Source organism: Malurus melanocephalus, unplaced genomic scaffold, assembly GCF_030028575.1.
Source record: "Malurus melanocephalus ecotype Western Australia unplaced genomic scaffold, MMel_1.1 scaffold_20, whole genome shotgun sequence".
Taxonomy (NCBI): Eukaryota; Metazoa; Chordata; class Aves; order Passeriformes; family Maluridae; genus Malurus; species Malurus melanocephalus.
The window spans coordinates 3,198,508-3,217,140 of NW_026623252.1; the positions used below are offsets into that span (position 1 = coordinate 3,198,508).

At 39.4% G+C, this 18,633-nt stretch overlaps 1 protein-coding gene across 1 annotated transcript in view; it reads right to left on the minus strand.

Annotated features, from left to right (window-relative positions):
• Positions 1–44: 44 nt before the first annotated feature.
• Positions 45–18,633, minus strand: part of BARD1 (BRCA1 associated RING domain 1) — a 39,711-nt gene continuing 21,122 nt past the window's right edge. Inside the window, exons 7-11 of the mRNA XM_057389874.1 lie at positions 13,200–13,308; positions 11,481–11,616; positions 10,381–10,473; positions 2,187–2,284; positions 45–1,480 (exon numbers count right to left, since the gene is read on the minus strand). Of these exons, the coding sequence (XP_057245857.1) occupies positions 1,151–1,480; positions 2,187–2,284; positions 10,381–10,473; positions 11,481–11,616; positions 13,200–13,308 (766 nt within the window). The 3' untranslated portion in view covers positions 45–1,150. The remainder of the gene's footprint in view (positions 1,481–2,186; positions 2,285–10,380; positions 10,474–11,480; positions 11,617–13,199; positions 13,309–18,633) is intronic.

Genomic DNA, 18,633 nt, shown 5'->3' on the forward strand with positions numbered 1-18,633 from the left:
CATGGAATAAATGCTCCAAACTCACTGCACACGAAAAGGTTTCATTATTACAAGCAACACAAAAGCAAACACACAAAACTTTTGTTTTATCCCAAAACCATCATTCTTATTGTGTATTATTACAAGGCACCATTTTTCAATTACAAATTCACCAAGACATTACAAAACTACAAAGCATTACATAAGAGCAGAGTGAGGGAGTAAGATTCTGACAATAACTTATGAGCCATTACGAGAAATATTGCAACAAACACAAAATAACCAAATATTGATCCAGTGTAGCCAGCTGTTTAGGTGCAACTGTGCAAAGTGAAGCACAATTCKTTTGTGATCATTATTTTTCTTTTCTTTAAAGCAGCCATGAGAGCAACCATCCAAATTTACAATATTTATTATAATAATTTARTAAGGATCCTGATGCTTGAAAGCCTTCAGAAAATACAACTGAATTCTAGTTACAGGTTTACAAGCATGAAGGAAGACAAAAGTGAGYACAGAATTAATCTTTTTACAAATAAGTAAATTTTAGACCAGGAGGTTTAAATATAGTATTCTCAAAATTGTCTATTTTCAGATTAATTCAGGCCATTAATTCAACTTTGATTATACAAGACTTATTCCATGCCAAAAATTTTCAGCAAAATTCTATTATAAGGAGTTATAATAAATGTCACATGTCACCTCTTCCTGTCTGCACAGGTTCAAATGCATGGAGTCCTTTTTATAAAAAAATACAAATTCTGGCCTGGGAAATCTTGGTAAATACAGCAGATCCTTATTAATGGATGCTAAACAGAACATAAATGGGGTCATGTTCAATTGCCTACAAAAGGCTGGTTCAAATCAAGAAAGCAAAAGGTTTCATTTTGCAAAATCCCAGTTACAAAATGCCAGTGATTATTTATTAAGCATTTATTAGGTTGAATGCAAAAATAAAGTAGGCCAAATAAGCCAATGCACACTTTTCAACCCTCTGCTCCACTGTATGTTCATTTTTTCCAGCATTATCAGTAATCCTAATAACTCACTTAAATGCTCAAAGCTCTCCTGAATCCAAAACAGAAATCACAGCTTCAGAGCAGTGTTTGCAAGTGTCCCAGCTGCTCAAGATCCACCCCACATGAAAGCATTGCTCTCGAGATGCTGCTGCTCAGTTCACRGGCAGGAGCTGAAATGACATCACACAGTCTATCAGCCAGCTGGAAGGGGCCATCCACACCTTGCCCTGCCGGATTTTCTCCGGCTGGAACTTGGAAGCCACGTCATAGATCACGTATTGAGTGCAGAGCCTCTGGTCAGAGGTGGGGTCTGCATGGTAGGCCACTGTGTTGATRCTCTGTGTCACATCACTGTCTGGTTTGGGCTGCCTGACCAGAACCTGGCCTCCTGCTGCTTTCACCAGCTCCATCAGATCATTCTTCTGGTGCTTTTTGAAAGATCCCAAGAAATAGAAGTAGCATCCGTCAAACAGCTTAGGCAGCTATGTGGAAGAAAAAAAAAAAAGCAAGCATAAATATAGAATTTTACAACTGAACAGAGAGGAAAAAAGTGAAAAGGAAAAATCAGAGCATGCAAAAAACCCCTACAATTTAAAATAACCAGTACTGGAAACTAGAACAGTAAATTAACACRCAAGCTCTTCTCAGGATAAGTATGCCATCAAGAAAGGCTTGTTTACGTGGTAAATTCTTGCTTCTGTTTAAATACTTTCCAGCACAATAGGATTTGAACTATGAGTTAGGAATATTTACAGCTACTGTTACAATGCAGTTAATGAATCCTCCAGTGTAATTCAGCAAGTAACTAGGAATGAGCCCAGTTAAGTATAACAGTGGCCCTAAAGAGAAACAAATAGTAATAAAAACATTTTTCTCTCAACTTTCAGAACTAGGTTCTAAAGCTGAGCAAAGAAGGCCAAAGCAGCATCACTTCCTGTCCTATCCGGTGTAATACAGTGAGTGCAATACACTGTTCCCCTGACAAGGTTACAGCAACAACTCCACTAATGGATAAAAATGACAGCTTTATGGGTGTTCATGGCTCTTTGGATCACCTTGCACATAATCAAATTTCTGTACAAGACCACATTAAAATTTTACATCTCCTGCACCTTTGCGTGTGGCAAAGGGCAGAGCTGCCCCAGCCCAAGGTCATCAATCCAGGCTGTCTGAAGCAATAAAACCCACCAGCTGCTCYCGGTTCAGCCGCCCTCGTTGGGGGCCACCTCGCACTTCGTACTTCTCTTCTTGTTCTCGAACTGAGCTCTGAAGACAGGCTTGTACCCCTACAAAAAAACACCATGAGGGAGGCAAAAATTAAGAGGCTCCAGGTTTCCACAGAGGCTTGCATGTCATTTTAGGGACTACAGAGTTGTGCTAAGATAAAATTATTACAATGCAAAACATCACATCCACACAGAACCAGAGCTTGTGTGCTTTAGCAATTTGCTTTTAAAACCTGAAAAAATTTACAACAGTGCCTGAAGATGCAAGTGAGATGGAGAGAAGTAATATCGCACTAAAATCAGTGCTATAAACACCAGGAATTATTAGCTCTTCCTCTTACCCTCTAAAGGTCAACCACTTAATGTCAAATGTCAAATTGCTGATCATTGGGAGCTCAAAGCCAGCCTGCAGAGCCAACACGGCAGTTATGAAATGGACACAATTGCCTGATAAAGAGCAATTACAAGGCAAGCACAAAGCTGCTTCTGAGCAGCTACAGCCTCAAATAACAAATCAGATGGGATTTCAGGGTCTCCAGGATCAGCACGAACTGGAGATTTATGCTGGGGTTTAACAGTGGCATTCATTTCTGTTAGCACTGCTGCATAATGAGATTGTCTTTGAGAGTCAACATGTTTTTACCTTGTTTTAAGGCCAGTTATTTTTTCCAATGGAGAATGCACTGATGCTAATGCATTGCTAACGTCCATAAAATGTACTGCCTGACCTCACTCCGGGGAGAGGAATTGCTGTGGTCACCCACTCAAGGATGGAACATTCTGCCTGCATGTACACTGCACTCATTAATAAAAATTACCCAGGAAAAAGTTTGCAAAGCTGATTTTGAAAACGGTTCCATGAGGATTTACAACGTGGCCAAAGGCTGTAACTTTTATAGCACCTCACTCCTTGCACAGTGTTTCTAATTCAGGCAACACTTTTGCACTGGGAAAATAGGAAACCCACAGTATATAAAAAATACAAACTGAACAAAATCAAAAGAGAAATGCAAGGGGCTGACCCTAAAAAGGAAGAAAGCCCAAGGCTATGAAGAGAAATATCACTGACAAAGGCACTTGGATGCAATGATAATATGTAGCCAATGGATAGGAATATCTAATCTGRAGAGATCTTGAAAGAAACACTCAGTAATTTAGTGTCAGTTCATATAAACTCACAAAATGCAATGGGAATTMACATTTTGGGTAGTGTGAGCCTTTCAGTGTGCTTCCATCAAAAAAGATAAACCCCTACAGAAAACCACAACTGGCTGAACACTGCAGCAAATATCTGCCTCCATGTACAAGTATCAGATTGATTATTTGCACTTGTTCATTCCTTCAAGGAAAATTAACATGAACTAGAAGGGCAAACCTAGTCATGGATTTTCCAGAAAGGCAACTTACATATTCATTATTGATAACAGCAATGAATACTGATAACTTAATTTCAGTACTCATAACTCAAAAATAAATCTAAAAGCTATTTCATATTTTATTTATTTATTTTAAATCACCACAATTCAAAAAGACTTCCTGTGTCAATGTGCCTGTAACTTACACTGCTATTCTTTCCCTCCAAGGAAATACAGATATTAATGTGTGCCACTTACAATGAGGAAGAAGTCTCATCTAATCTTAAGAACAGAACTGTCCATTCATTAAGAGCATGTTTTATTTCAATCTACCATCAAAAGCCCGATTTCAAGGACTTTCACTACAGAGATGAGCTTTTTATACAATAACTACATCACAAATTGAGCATCCAATGCCAGCGTCAGTAAATGAAGCAAATGTGATTCGAGAGTAATAAAAGATTGAATGAATACAAAAGACTACAATGTCTTTTTGAACTGCTGCTTGCCTGGGAAAAAAGAAACGAAACCAGGGAAGTGACTAATGTTAGTGGAGTGTTGATGTCACAGAATGCAAAATCAGTGAGGTCTGTTTTGCATAAATATGTCAGTCCATTTCACACTGCCAAGTTTGCCAAAGAGCCTGAAAGCCTCAAAGTTCCTTGTCACACAGAATTACAATTGTCCAAGAGAACCAGAGGAGAGACTCATCCACCTGTGTCCTGTTTTTTCACTGTGCCCACAAAAACCACAAGGCAGACAGCTGTTTCCTGGAAAAGCTGGAAACATGCAAACAGCCAAGTGTCTGCTGATCAGCAGACAGATCAGCATTCTCATTCATTTTTTTCTTTCCCAGCTAAAACAGACCAGATCTGTGCCCTAACAGGTTTGTGACACAAAACCTAWGTATTCCACATAGCATGAAAAGCCACAAGGAGCATAAATTCTCAGTGCCCAGGTGTCTTCCTTGCACCATATAAATATGTTAAGAGGCAACACTGTTAGGCCTGCACACACATACACACACCTTCATGGAGCAATAGACTCTCTGGGGTTTTTGGTGATGGAAAATAGTACTTTTTCAATTACTGAATGTATTTTTCATACAAGACACAGGAGAACATAATCAGCTTTGACTGTGTTACGGTGTCATTTTTGAAGCAGGAGCAATGTACAAGCTTTACCATTCTTCCAGGGGAGGGTATGACCACCACAAGATGATCCTGTGCTAAAAACAGTAATATCCCAATTTCACACTTGTGAGCAGGGATACAAACAGAAAATTAGAGCACGCTRAAGGCCCTTTTGACCTGGCTTTTTTTTWATGMTAYGGATTTTATTTTSTGTGAAAACTGACTGCCAAGTTGAGTCCATTCAGTCTAGCCCAGGTCTTTTCCTTCARTAGGAATTATTAATTTTGAATCTGCTAATATGTATAAGTGGCTGGATAACAAGACAGTTTCCTTTTAATGGTCTCTTCATCTGACTGAGTATCACCCTGATTAACAGGACATATAAAAGGAAATAAAACTTCATACTTTACTCGCAGGTGTATCATGTTGCTGCTTTTACAGGGACCTTTTCAGAAGCCCTTTTGACCTTACATCACCTAAGTCAAAATCACCCTTTGATTTCAAACAGGAGCCATATTTAATCGATTCCCAAAACTTTCACTCATTTCTTTAGCTCTGTACTGAAAAGCCACCAGTGAGGACCTGATGCCAAGACAATGGTCAAATGAATGGAGTGAAAAAAAGTGGCATATCARTTCTCATGGACCAGAGCTGCCCTGCAGTGCCCTTTGCATTGTGCAAGCACTGCTGGGTAAAGCTGGTCTGACACACCACCATTCACAATTGTGGGGCCAGACMCCTGTGCACAGGGGTCACACAGAGTTCTGCCCTAAAAATACAGAACATCAGAAGCTTAAGAATCTCCTAAAGAGCTGATTTCACCCTTCTAGGTTTTAGATACAAGCAAGGTCATTTGCACCAAATCCTAGCAAAACCCAAGCTTGTAATAAAGTCCCTAGAAAACATAGCAGAAAGAAGTTATAGCTTAACGGATCCGCATTTAGCTGGGTGCCACCTCATTTGGCAAGGAGAGCACTGCTCATTTTTTTCTCCTCATTAACAAGATCAGTAAAGTATCACCACTGACACTGATCCTTATTTCCTCACTGAGCAGCTGCCCCTGCCTTCTCACCTTTGAGATCTAAGGATCAAGCAGGTTAACAGCGTGTGCACTCTAACTGACCTTTGATGCAAGTGCAGCTGCTAGGACTGGAAATAAAAGAAATTATTATTTGCAAAATTTAAGATCAGAGCCCTATAATCCTTACTTGTGTAAGTCTTATTGGTTTGTAATGAAATGAACTGCATCAGCAAAAACAATTTGAAGAGAATGAAGTASAGAAAAAACCTAGTTGCCAAGAACAAGTTGTAATCACCCACAGATACCCAGGGGTAGCTCTCAGTAACTCAATTAGCCTTAGTGGAGTGTTGTTGGATTTGCATTAATAAAGCAAAGAGCAGGGGTTAGTCCCAAAAATCTTTTAGAATGGCTAAAAGTAATTTAGGGATACATGATAGCAACAAAGAGGATGAAATACTACACATCCAAGATCTAGTAAAGACTGCAACTGATACCTCCTTAGCTCAATCTGCACTGGGTTTTAAAACTTACATGTAGATTTAGTAAAGCTTGGCGAGATTTTTTCCCTAGAAAAGGAAGAAATCTGGACTGAGAGAAAGCTTTAGGGAAATTCGGCATGGCTGGCTTCAATTTGTTTTCATAAACAGCATTACTGGCCTCTGCCACAGGACAGGAAGGAGTTTTTATACTGTCTCTCATATGCTTATAAAGAGACTTCAGACTCAGATTTTCATGAAGTGACGTAGGGATCTCACCGATGAAACAAGAGCAGTCTGTTTTCTCATCATATGGAAAYGACCCAAGATTTGCAGAGACTAGAATGAATCTGCTTAACAGTGGTAGTGTACAAATTAATCTAGGTGATATTAATTTAACACGATAGAGCAGTTGCTTAGGAAGTGCTGACACATTCCCAGAAGCTGGGAGCATGTGATATGAAAATAATTCCTTCACTTGAAGCCCCAGGTGTCCTACCTTTTTTGAAAGAAAAACATTACTGGCCACAGCTGTTTTCTACAGTGATCAAAGTGACTGGAGGTAGCCCTTCCAAAGGACAGGTTAAATTCCACCAGGAGTGCTACCCTCTGGATCCCATCACAGGCTTTTTAATGAATGAAGATGTATTTCCCATCCTCTTCCTTACAAAGGGTTTCCTTAATGCAATAATGGCTTTTTYCAAACCAGAAGTGAGCTAGAACGAAGGACTCCACAAACAGGAAAAACTGAGTACCTGAATGACACAGAACAGAAGGAGCTTTGGAAATGCCAAGGTTTCCTTTTCTTCTAGACCCTATTTCAAGCCAACCTCTGCAGACACTACACTTGAGATATTCTCACTCCCACTGTCTCCTCTKCAAAGCCCAGCAGCTTCACAGTATAAAATTGTGAGCTCCTTTCTAGCAGGTGCAGACACTGTGGGAGTGCAGAAGTTCAGCCTCTGCTGGTGTGAAGCACTGCCCTGAGCTGCACACCAATACAACCAGAACCAGCACATGCACTTTGGAGAGTTCCACAGCWTCTCAGAGCTATGAGTCCTTTCCTAGAAGGCAGCTGAAGGAAGTTTCCAAGTGCAAAAAGAGCATGAAAATCTAGTGATCAAAATTTTGAGTGTTTTAAGGAGGGAGGGATTTGCTGAGAATCAGCCAATTACCTAAAAGATGTTTATGCACGAAAGAGACACTCCAGCCTGAGGAGTAGTCAGCTCAAGCAGCTTTGCACTCCTCTGCTCTAACAGCCTAAAAAAAGGATGGACAYGGAAAATTCAGAAAGATGTTTTCACCTTGAAATGTCAGTCATGCAGTCCCCAAGCTCTTCCAGTCAATTCCCTGTTGTTCTGAGTCCTTACAGGAAAAGCAGGTTTTTTTGCCTCCTTATAATGATCAGAGCTGAATCACTGCKGCTGCTCCAGGTAAGCAAAGCAGAGGAAGGAATGAGCAATCAGATGCTTAGAATTCTGCCAGGCACTTCACTGCCAAGACTGACACAAGCTTGTTTCAATGCATATCATTACCAAGATCATTTTTCATTCCCTGCTTTAACAGATGACAATAACTTAAAGAAAAAAAAACAAGCTGAAAAGCTATTAAAGACTTCTGCTGGTTTTAATTACACTGTTCTATGCTCTACATAAAGCTCAGAGGAAATACACTGATACTTGAATCTTTGTCTCAGCCCACTTGCAGAAGGATAATGACTCGCCACTTCGTGCCCTATTACCATCCCAGAAATAATAAAGGCAATAAAATAATGAAACCGGTGAAAGATATGGCCAAGGGCAAGGAGCACAGTGACAACACTGCCTCAATTCAATTCTGTGCTGCCTTGGAAGGGGATATGCTGCTGACAGTGTTTTATATACAGGAAAGGTGGAAAAGCAACTGGTAAGGTGAAATTTTTCTTCTGAGAAGATCTAATATTACTCGGYGGTGACAGCTTTTCATCCTAATCTCCCACATGAAGACAAAGGAGAACCCCAAAACTGAGGATATGTGCCTAAATCTTGGCTCTCCAACACTCAGCTCAAACTATGCTGGAAAATTCCGCATTACCTCTCTGCCAATGCTAATGGATGCTGGATCTATGTGTAGGGACACATGGAAACAGGAGTACCTGAGAATCATCCAAGAGAAGGAAAATGCTTTTTATRAGAGAAACAGATTCACAGCCTGCCGTAACAGAAGAGTTAACACAAGACACACTCAAATGAAATGCTGTTTTTGCAAGCTTGTGATGTTTTTTTTTAAGAAGTGGTATAATGTGTAGGCTATAAATATAACTTTAGGGATAACAGTCAAATGCAGCTTACCTTGTAGTAAAAAAAATATTCAAACACTCACTTATGCACAGTCAGCATTTCATTAAGTGCCTCACTGAGCTTTGTTTTTTCAAATATTTTAGTGAATTTTTTCAACATGAATTCACTTTAAGTGAATGGTTTAGAACAGTGAACCATAAACAAGTTCTTAAATTTATTACATAACCAGAACATGTTATAAATGCACATACATTTGGAAGTTTATTTGCATCACATTTAAGGAAACTTATCCAAATAGAARTCAAAAAGCCACGATAAATGGAAATGGAAAAGAAAGGCAAGGACCTCTTTTTCCTAGACAAATGTTCCATCAGCAGGAGTCCCATTATTTGTTATAACAATCTTTAACTTGTAATGACTCTGAAGAAGACTGATAACAGACTGGTGGGAACAGATGGAGTGGTGCTGTTAATTATAGGCACTTAGCTGCATCAGACCCCATGAGTTACTGCTAACATTTCCCACTAGGGAGGAGAATCACTCGCTTTTAAGTAGTATGTTGCTTACTAAGCTGGGAGCATTAGCAGCCAGGATTGTACTAATCAGTACCAACAACATAAAATAAAACTCAACTGCAAAAAAAACCCCATAAAAATATTCCCTGAATAACCCCCAGACTATTTATTTYTTTCTTTCCCAATCACGTCTAAATATAAAAGTTCTTCCACAAAGATTTAAATTCAGGTCTCACTAATTAAATCTCCCAACCACTCAGAAGTTTTCTAAGCATCTGACTAGCAGGAAGATGAAATTAAATAAAGGAAGCACGTAGGATAGACTGTATGTAAACTTTCTGGGCTGAGTGAAACCAAGAACCTACCATGGGATTCACAACATAAATAGGGTCTTCAGTCTCAAAAAAAAAAAAAAAAACCAAAAAAACCAAGCAAAGATGGAACAAACTATCTGGAAGCCAAATGAACACCCTGAGTCCAGTGTTCAACCTGATGATGTGCTTCAGTTTGCAGCTTCTGAGGCTTTGCACAGCGTCTTCGTAAGCATTAGTGACCGGAAAATGCAGACCATTAAAGAATCCTTATGTTCTGATGTTTAGTTACACAGTAGAAAACTGGAATGAAATCTGTCTGTAAGTTTTCCATGGGTAATTAACTCATTTGTAGTGTACTTATTAGCCAAAGGGACTTAGCCATAAAGGTCAAGGGGAAGAAGATGGGTTTTGCAACTACTGTGAAAGCAGATACTAAGAAATACATCAGAAAGTATTAATAGAAAATCAAAAATTAGGGTATAAGTCTACAGAACAGCCATATAAAAAAGCATGCACTGTATAAACACTAATTACAGASAGCATAAAAGATGACCTGCATGCTAACTTGGGTTAGAAATTACAACCTTCAATAGATCTCAACTTATGTATAAATATAAGCTTACTTCCTGCAGGCCTTGAGCATATATCCCAAGCAAGCCAAAGTCTCCTCTCAATTTCAATTGAGCAAAGTGCTCATAACAAACCCTAGAACTCAATAAAATCCTTCCTTCTCTCCCAGGATATCTTCCATATTCTTCCAAATCAGTCTTAATGTAGCAATGAACACATTCATTCCCTACTGACACTTAGGCCATGACCTATCCAACACATCTAATGATGAAATGCACTAGTTTACTAAGGAAGTAGTAGTTATGTTTAATTAAATATATTTCATTTAATTTCTAGTCGTTCAGGAGGTTTGAAAGTAATTCCTTACACTTTGTGTTAAGATACCATCGATATAAGCTTGCTGAAAAAGTAGTTGTTGAAAAACAAATTCTCTGGAATCCCATCTACAATTTCTGGTTAAAAACCCCCCAAATCCCACATATTTAATACTTACATTCAAACTTGAGGACCCAACATCCAGTCAGAACAGCCATCATGCATTTGACAGTACTTGGCATCGGAACATCAGGGATAACAAGATGAGTTACTAGGAGAAAGATTACATCAGTAAAACTAAAAGCACAGAAAAATCAGAACTATGCCTGGCTGAAAAGCAATCAACCATTATTTAAAGAATAAACAGACTATAATAATTTATCAACCACTCTCTCCAGCACAAGGATGTGATTTTTGAGACTATGATATAAGTTAATAGAAGAGCTATTAGAAATTTTGTGGGTTTCGACATGCACTTGCTGTGAAAAAGGGAAATCATGGTTTTACACTTCTACGCTAACACTTAAATCTTCAGATGAGGCTCCAGTTTATAGGATAGTATTTTTTTCAATCCTTTTAGAGTTATATTTAATTTTGACAGGAATCTTACTACAGGATCTCACTGCTTTAATACAAAGCTTACAGAACTCAATTCAAAATTCTGGAGTAGTAATCTAGGAGTGAAAGATGGTAGGGGAAATTACCTTAGCATTTTGTTGACAAGCACTCCAGAGAAAAACTAACAGGAGAAATTAAGACAATGTTCCCAGTACTCAGAGAGAAAGAACTCCACCAAACCCCATAATCCGGGTTCACCAGTCTTAATGAAGAACAAAACCTGAAGGCAKGTAGCATGTGAGAAGATGTGTCAAATTTTAGCCAATTACATGCTCTTTTCTCAAGGCACCATCTGCCCAAGGCTTACTTCTGGAGAGTAAAAACTTTACAGGATGTCTCACACAAGCAGAGACCTTAAAGTTGGTAAAAGATGTGTAAAGAGAGGAGGTCTCTGAGGAGACTTTGGGATTTTAAATAACAGACAATAAACTGCCAAACTGTGGCTCCCCCAGACASTTCCTGCCTTGGTAGCCAGACAAGCTTACATCAGTTTACATGCAAAACACACCATCACGCTACTACAGCTGCAACTCAGGGATTTCAGAAACTGCACTTCCCAGCAGTGATAAAAAACCCTGTTSGAGGTAGTATCTTAAAGGATAAAGTGCATAACTGTAGTTACGTATATTTGGACAGASACATTTCAACAAGACTACCTACCTCTGTTGTTAAATTCAGTGCACCTCTGGGCCTTCAGGACTGCTACTAATTTGTTCAGCAATTTCTGCTGCTCCGCACTAAGACTGCTTCCCAGTATACCAAGAGGTCCATTTCTTGGCTGGCTGGAGCTCAGTGCCTGCATGTACAGAAAATTCTGCAATAAGCTGCATGTTTGGGAACATAAGGAAAGCAACTAACTTATTGGATAGCTTTTTTTTTTTTAAAGAATAAGCATTTTGAAACACAATTCATGGTAAGCTTAGTGGACAGGGTCCATGCATAAATCTCCATGGAATAAATCAGCTCTACAGGAAAAAAGATTCACATTASAAGTATTTCATTTAGCCTATGCAAGGTACCAAAACAGCTCAAGGATCAGTTTTTTTTTTTTTTCCCCTTGCCCTTTTTGGTGCTTTTTAAAGACACCGGGGTGCACACACAGAAGTGAYTGAACACTGGGTAAGCAGCCTGGCTGACTGCAGTGTTGAAAAAGATAATTCCCAATGAAGTAGTAAAACCTCCTACTTTTAGCAAAGTATTTACAACAGAAATGGTATTGAGTAACCTATATAATTAATATCTGCATTTCCTTTTAGTAGAAGTCCCTAATACTTTGCCCTGTAAGCAATGAATGCTTAAGTGGGATTTTTTTTATGTGGATAGTACTAACATACAGTAAGAGGAGCTTTACGCTGTCAAGGGTAAGGTACTTCAAGCCCCTGGTTTTCTTAAATATTCCAGATTCCATAGCACAGACACACCTTGGAGATCCAATTACCCACAGCCTCAGGCTCTGGATCAGCTCATCCATGTGAGCCAGCAGCCATCTCTTAGCACACACCCACCCCAAAGCAAATGCAAATAYCAAACTGGTTTGTTTGGGACAGAGGAGCTACTTCTTACATTTGGAAGGAATGGCCACATTGATGCTGGTTTAGCTGCAACAGTTTACTTTTGGCACTGRGTATCTTGTGCCCTCAATGAGGAGGGATCATAGCACACTGTATAGGCTGGAGTAGATTAGGGCTGCTTCTGTCAGCCAGGTCAGCTTAATCCGTGTTCATTAGGAAGCACAAAGCATTTCATAATGCAGTACATGCAGCATTTCATAACACAGACTTGTTAGGTCTAAATAACATGATTTTGGTTACAAGTCCTGCGAAGCCTTTGTCCAAAGGAGGAGAAAAACAAAAACCCCCAAACAACCTCCCAAAAGCTATTTTCAGCTGCGGAGCTGGTATTTTCAATGTTGGACAAAGGATGAGAGTGGAACAGCCTTTYAAAGGCACACAAAAAGCACCTGGAACAAAGACTGCTGCTGCTGCTTGCAGACAGTTTGGAAAGTAGAACAAATTTAGATATGCAGAAAAACAACATCAATAGCAAAGTTCAAGCAGTGATACTTGAGGAATAACACAGGCTCATTCTCCTATAATAAAACCACATTACAAGACACATCCTTTGTTTTCCCAGATAAAGCTATAACATCAAATTTCATAGCTTGTCAGYGTCCCACATACAACCTAGAAATACKGTCCAAGATAGCTTCCCAGCCTATTTTAAATSTCCCTGTAAAGCAGGTGATRTACTGTACTTACACCCAAGCCTTCAATACTTTAAGAATGAACTTATGGCTTTTGGTTATGGTACCTTGCAAAAAAAACTTACTTTTTTTTGTGAAAAAGAAAAACACAAAAACAAACCCACACAGACATTTACCTCAGAGGGCTGGTTAAGTGAAAATGATTCATTCTTCACTGGTAACATTAGCACAGATTTCATCTTTTCACTTTCTGCATAGTCCACAGGCCGCAGACCAAATATATTACTGGCAAAACAAGCACAGATGGGTTTAAGTAAATAAAATGTGACTTGATTCTTAACTAACCAGCATATTAGCTGGGTAGCTTTCCCTCCCACTTTCTTATTAATATGTAATTTCAGCTAAAAGCACAAAGCTTCAAGTAAGAATTGCATCCAAGACAGATGGATACTGAATTACAAGCTGTTGCATTCAGCTGAGGAGTAAGGGATGTTCAGAGCAGAACGTTCAGTTAAATAAACCACAGTCCTTGTTAAACTGTTTCAAGATGCACTTCAGTATCAGTTGCAAGACCCAGAAATTTCAGCTTTAATCTTTCACTGCAATCATATAACCAAGAAATGTATTTTTGGCTTATCCATTTGCCATAAAAGACATGTCAGAAGATTCTACGTAGAGTATTAAACACGGGAGCTTTTATGGGAATAGCTATTTGCTATCCGCTTCCTGCTTGGGAATCACAGCTCCCTTGCACTTCCAAAATCTGAGTATGCATCTCATTTTCCCTCAGAGTGCTGTTCCACAGAACGCATTATAGCCAATTCAGTCAGATTTTAGTTGGTTTGCCAATTTTGTTGAAGACTATTGATCGTATGTGGCACCTCATAGTCATTAGTTGTGCTTCGAGACTGATTTCCTCTTTTAGCACTCCTCARACAGAGGTGATTTGCTATCAACACATCAAGCACAGCCATGGCTTCAATTTCTTCTTCTCACAACTCTGCTGCTGCAGGACAGTAGTGAGGGGAGGAAAGCCTGAAATTGCAGAACAGGTATAATTGCCATWAGCAAACAGGAGCAGCACTCTGCCAGCACTCTGGGGAAATATTCTGCTTGCTTTGCCCTTTGTGAGAATAATGGCTGCTCCAGTTGATCCTCTTCTCCCCACCTCACGTAGCTCTGGCTCTCCAAAGGCACACTAAGAGCTCGTTATGGAGGGGAAGCTTGTCACTGCCCTGACTCAGTGTCTGAAATCTGGCAAGCTTAGTCATCAAACAATGAAAYATTTTTAAAGAGGTCAGAAAACCACTGCAGCTTTGAAGGGCTCTCTCTTAGCCACACATTCCTGTGCAAAGCAGGAATCTAGAAAGCTTTACAGGGAATTCCACATAAGGCCATAACCCAATTCAGCCCAAAGACAAGCTCAAATTGCTAAGCCTCTACTTTGACTTAACTGGGAGGCTTTGGCTAAGCTGAAAGGTATGTCTGACCTCAGCACCTTCCTGTGTCCCTGGCTAAGCACTGCTCACTAACACAGCCCCTRGGGAAAACAACAATCCATAAAAATCCCCCCAGAAAGAGTCCAGGATGGTATTTTACACTGTTACCAATCCCAAGCTCTTCTGGGCTACTAATGAGCACAGTGCAGGCATAATACAAACTCTGCAGACTGAAAGATAATTGGTTAAATCTCTGCCCAGTCCTGGGAGTTGCAGCCCATTAAATATTGTCATGCTGTTCCTGCTTTGTCATGCATCACCAGGGTAGCTCTTGCCCTTTCTTTAAATAAAGGCTATATTCGACTCAAACTGCTGCAAGATAAAGTTCCTTTGAACAATGCACCCAGAGCGGGAGGATATATATATATATATATATATATCATCACACACACTAAAAATCACCTTTAGACTCGTTGGCTGACCTTTCACTGTGAGCTAAGCAGAGGGAGGAAATCACTGCATGTCAGTAGTAGAGGTTTGGGAGTGCTTTTCCCTCCAAAGGCACAGTAAGATTCTTGACTGTTAGAGAAAAACCTATGAATGTTTACCATAGATAAATATAGACTGTCCCAGTAAAATACAGAACATTTTTTGCCAATTAAACTGTACAAATAAGAGCTCCAGCTACTCCCTCTGTATTCACTTACAATTTTTTCCTACAGTTTTAAGCTTGTTTTAGTCGCTTCTTACTTGACTATTGTAATATGCTGTCCCATCATTCTGCAGCATTGAAGAATGAAGGGCTATTTACAGCATGTTAAGGTGGCACAGTTAAATTGTGACAAAGTTGGGAGATGAGGTTTGAAAAAGGAACACCAGCACAAGAGGTGGTTYAAGAGTTTAGAGTATTTGCAACTAAACAGATTGTTGAGCTTAAGGAGAATGAGAAAATGTAGCTGAAACAGGAGAAAAGAGGTTTAACATAACCAATACAAAGAACACATCCTAACAACAGATTTTCAAGTAGGATAGTGCTGTAATTTACTTTCCAAAGGAAAAGGATGGAAATTGTATTTGTACTTTTTAGTAAGGCACACGAATGAGAAACAAGCTTCAGGCAAATGCGTGCTGACACTCAGCTGAACAAGGGAGATCATCCACCTTGTTCCAAGTAAAAGATTAATTTTAATCCAATTTGCAAAACAAAATTAGATATRCATGTTACGTCCACCCTAACACACAAAGTGTTTTCAGAAATATCAATAACTGTGTGCTCCTCCTACAAATCTGGGTTTGTTGGGAATGGGTCCAGCGCGCATGATGAGTTCCACACTCAGAGAGAAGACACAACTATTTCTGCTAGAGAGAAATTAGTGAAGTGCTTAAGCTGGAATACAAGGTCCCCGAGGACATTCTTATTTCTACCAGAATGCAGGGGGGCTTGTTGGAAGTTTTTTTTTTTTAAATTCAAAAGTCAGATGTACCCTTGGATGCAAGCAGCCTCCTATTAGCCAGTCATCAGGGTACTGAAGAGTCAGTGGAGGAATGTTACAGCTGGAATAAATCCAATGAAAGAATAGGATGGCTTTGCTGAGAACAAAGATGAGCCCAGTGAAGAGCAACTCAACTACAACTTCTGAGTATGACTTCCCACCAGATGASATAATACTTTGTAACTCTTTGTCATCAGGAGTTTTAAGCTGCTCCATAAATCAGGTTTTGCCCCAGACYCCCAAGAAGTTTGCTATTGGATGGAAATTCTTTAACCAGGTCTCAGTGAAGTACCCACTAACTCCCATGTGGAAATCTGGCTGGCTCAGGGCTCTCCAGGCATCACCTGAATTTTGAGAATGTGCTAAGGAGAAACCTTTCCTGAACCTGACAGAGGRAAGAAAATCTAATCTGTGTAGCCAGAAAGACCATCTGAGATATCCAAACAGAGCCAGGGTTTTAATTAACCTGCTGTCAGCAAGAAGTTCAACATACTGTCTTGCACTTAGACAGCAAAGACCTRCACTATCTTGAGTCAGAATAAGCAGACAAAATTATATTAGTGTCATGGGTCTGATGCCTCCAGGAATGACTGCAGGTTATAATAATTTTTGTCCCTGTGCCATTCATAATTGAGAATCATGGCCTACCCCTAGGCATTCCCAGAGATCTGCTCAGAGACAGATTCACAACTACTCCACCTAAAAAATGAGCAACACAACAGTTTTTACTAATGCTGAACTTATTGTGCATTAAGAACTGGAAAGACAGACCATTTGAGTGAAAGCATTTGGGAAGTACTGTGAAATTGCAAATGCACAGATCTAATTTTTCAAATCACTTGGCTTGCTGTGAAGCAAGGAAAAAAGACAGAATTCAAGCACGTTGAAAAAAGCCATAAAAATAAAAATTAGTTATGTGTAGGAGATTAACTTAAAAAAATTAACAGGACCAGTAGGACAATTAATAGGTCCACTGGTCCAYATAATATTTTTCATTTGTAGTTCATATATCTCCCAGTCAGTGAAAACTTCAATGRCAAATGAAGTGCCACAACTATTAAATCTTACAGATTTCCAAAAAAAAATTTTGCCAAGGAATAAGGAAATCCTAGAATTACTTTCTGGCAGAAGAGGAAGCCCTCATCCATACTCGCTTGGTCCAAAAGGTATGTGGCTACTTCCTGTTATATAGAGCTATTTCTTAATGCACTAAGATTTAACATGAAAGGAGAAAAACAGCCTGAAAGGCACTTGGAATGAGGCACCTGATGGGTTTGTGAATATCTGATACCTAAATTGCAAAGTCTCAGCATTCTGGACAGGGCTGTACCTCACCCACTGAGCTCCCTCAGGAAGCAGTGGTATTTGCTTCCAGATATATCCCACATCCCAGTGAGTCTCATCTGCCTTTGGACCTGCTGTCAGTCATTATTGCACATCTTTAAAATGTATTTCATCTGGCACAATTGACTGTCATGCTAAATTTCAAAACCACTGCTCTAAGCAGGCTGTTCCATGCAATCTCTGTTTTTATTCCAGTAGATTAACTCTCCAACACCCAGGGGATATTAAGACACAAAACTGAGTTAATTCTACTGTTAAGACARCAGCAAGACATCAGTCACTTTTGTGAGGTTTCATGCTATATATTTCATGGTGTCCCAAGTAACATTTGAACACATTTGTCATGTTCACATTTTACTTAGTTTAGCTAAAGTAAAACACTTAAGTAACCACAGTGAATGAATCCAACTTTWCTCATTGCTCCTGTGAGATAAAGAATCACTTTATCCCATCCTATTAAGGAGGGCCCCCTCCTGGGCTGCAAGTTAATTCATCGAGAGCCTGAAGAGCCTACAAAAGGACTAGAAAGGGTTTTATACATCAAAAAGAAAAAAAAAAAAGTGAASTAAAATTAGACCAATTTATCAATTTGACAAAATTGGTTTGGTATAGTCTTAGTCACAGATTGCACACCTTTCAAGTTGAGGAATTCGAGAAGATAAACCTTGGAGAAGAGATGCAAGTTCTACTCATCACTGCTTCAATTTCTACTGTAAAGCTCCTAAAATAATAATGTGAAGGTGAGCATTAAGTACCAAGAAGCCAATTATAACTAGCTATAATGAAAAGAACTATAAATTGCACCATTTTAAGTAATAAGTCTCTTCTCATCTCCTRTTTTTAAAACTGTGGTCTGCTGGTTTCAGGGATCTAGGAAAAAAAGTCATTGAAGAAAAACAAGCTTCTTTTCAGAGGTGACTCCATTATAAGGCTACCTGTATCCACTAGGAACAAAGAATTAACTAAGCCTTCTATATGAAATAAGGTTCAAGTCCACTTACCTAGACAAATACAACCACTACTTAATTAGGACTACAACTACCAGAAGCAGAGGCAGCAAAAACACCCTGTAAGATCTGCAAAGTCATGATCCAGGGAAAGATCACAGCACAATTCATTGCTGGAAGCTATTAGGACATGGGAGGGAAGGGAGGCACAAARCATTTTTAGGAGTCTCAGACACACTGTTCTTGTTTCTATTGTTTCTCGACAATGTTTGGAAGAGGTCAGCMAAGTCTCACTATTCAAGCCTGAATGCTTTGCTTGTACATCTGTTCGCTGTAGCTTAAATGCTTCCTGTAAAAATGGGAGAAGAGGGGGAGAACCCCAACCCC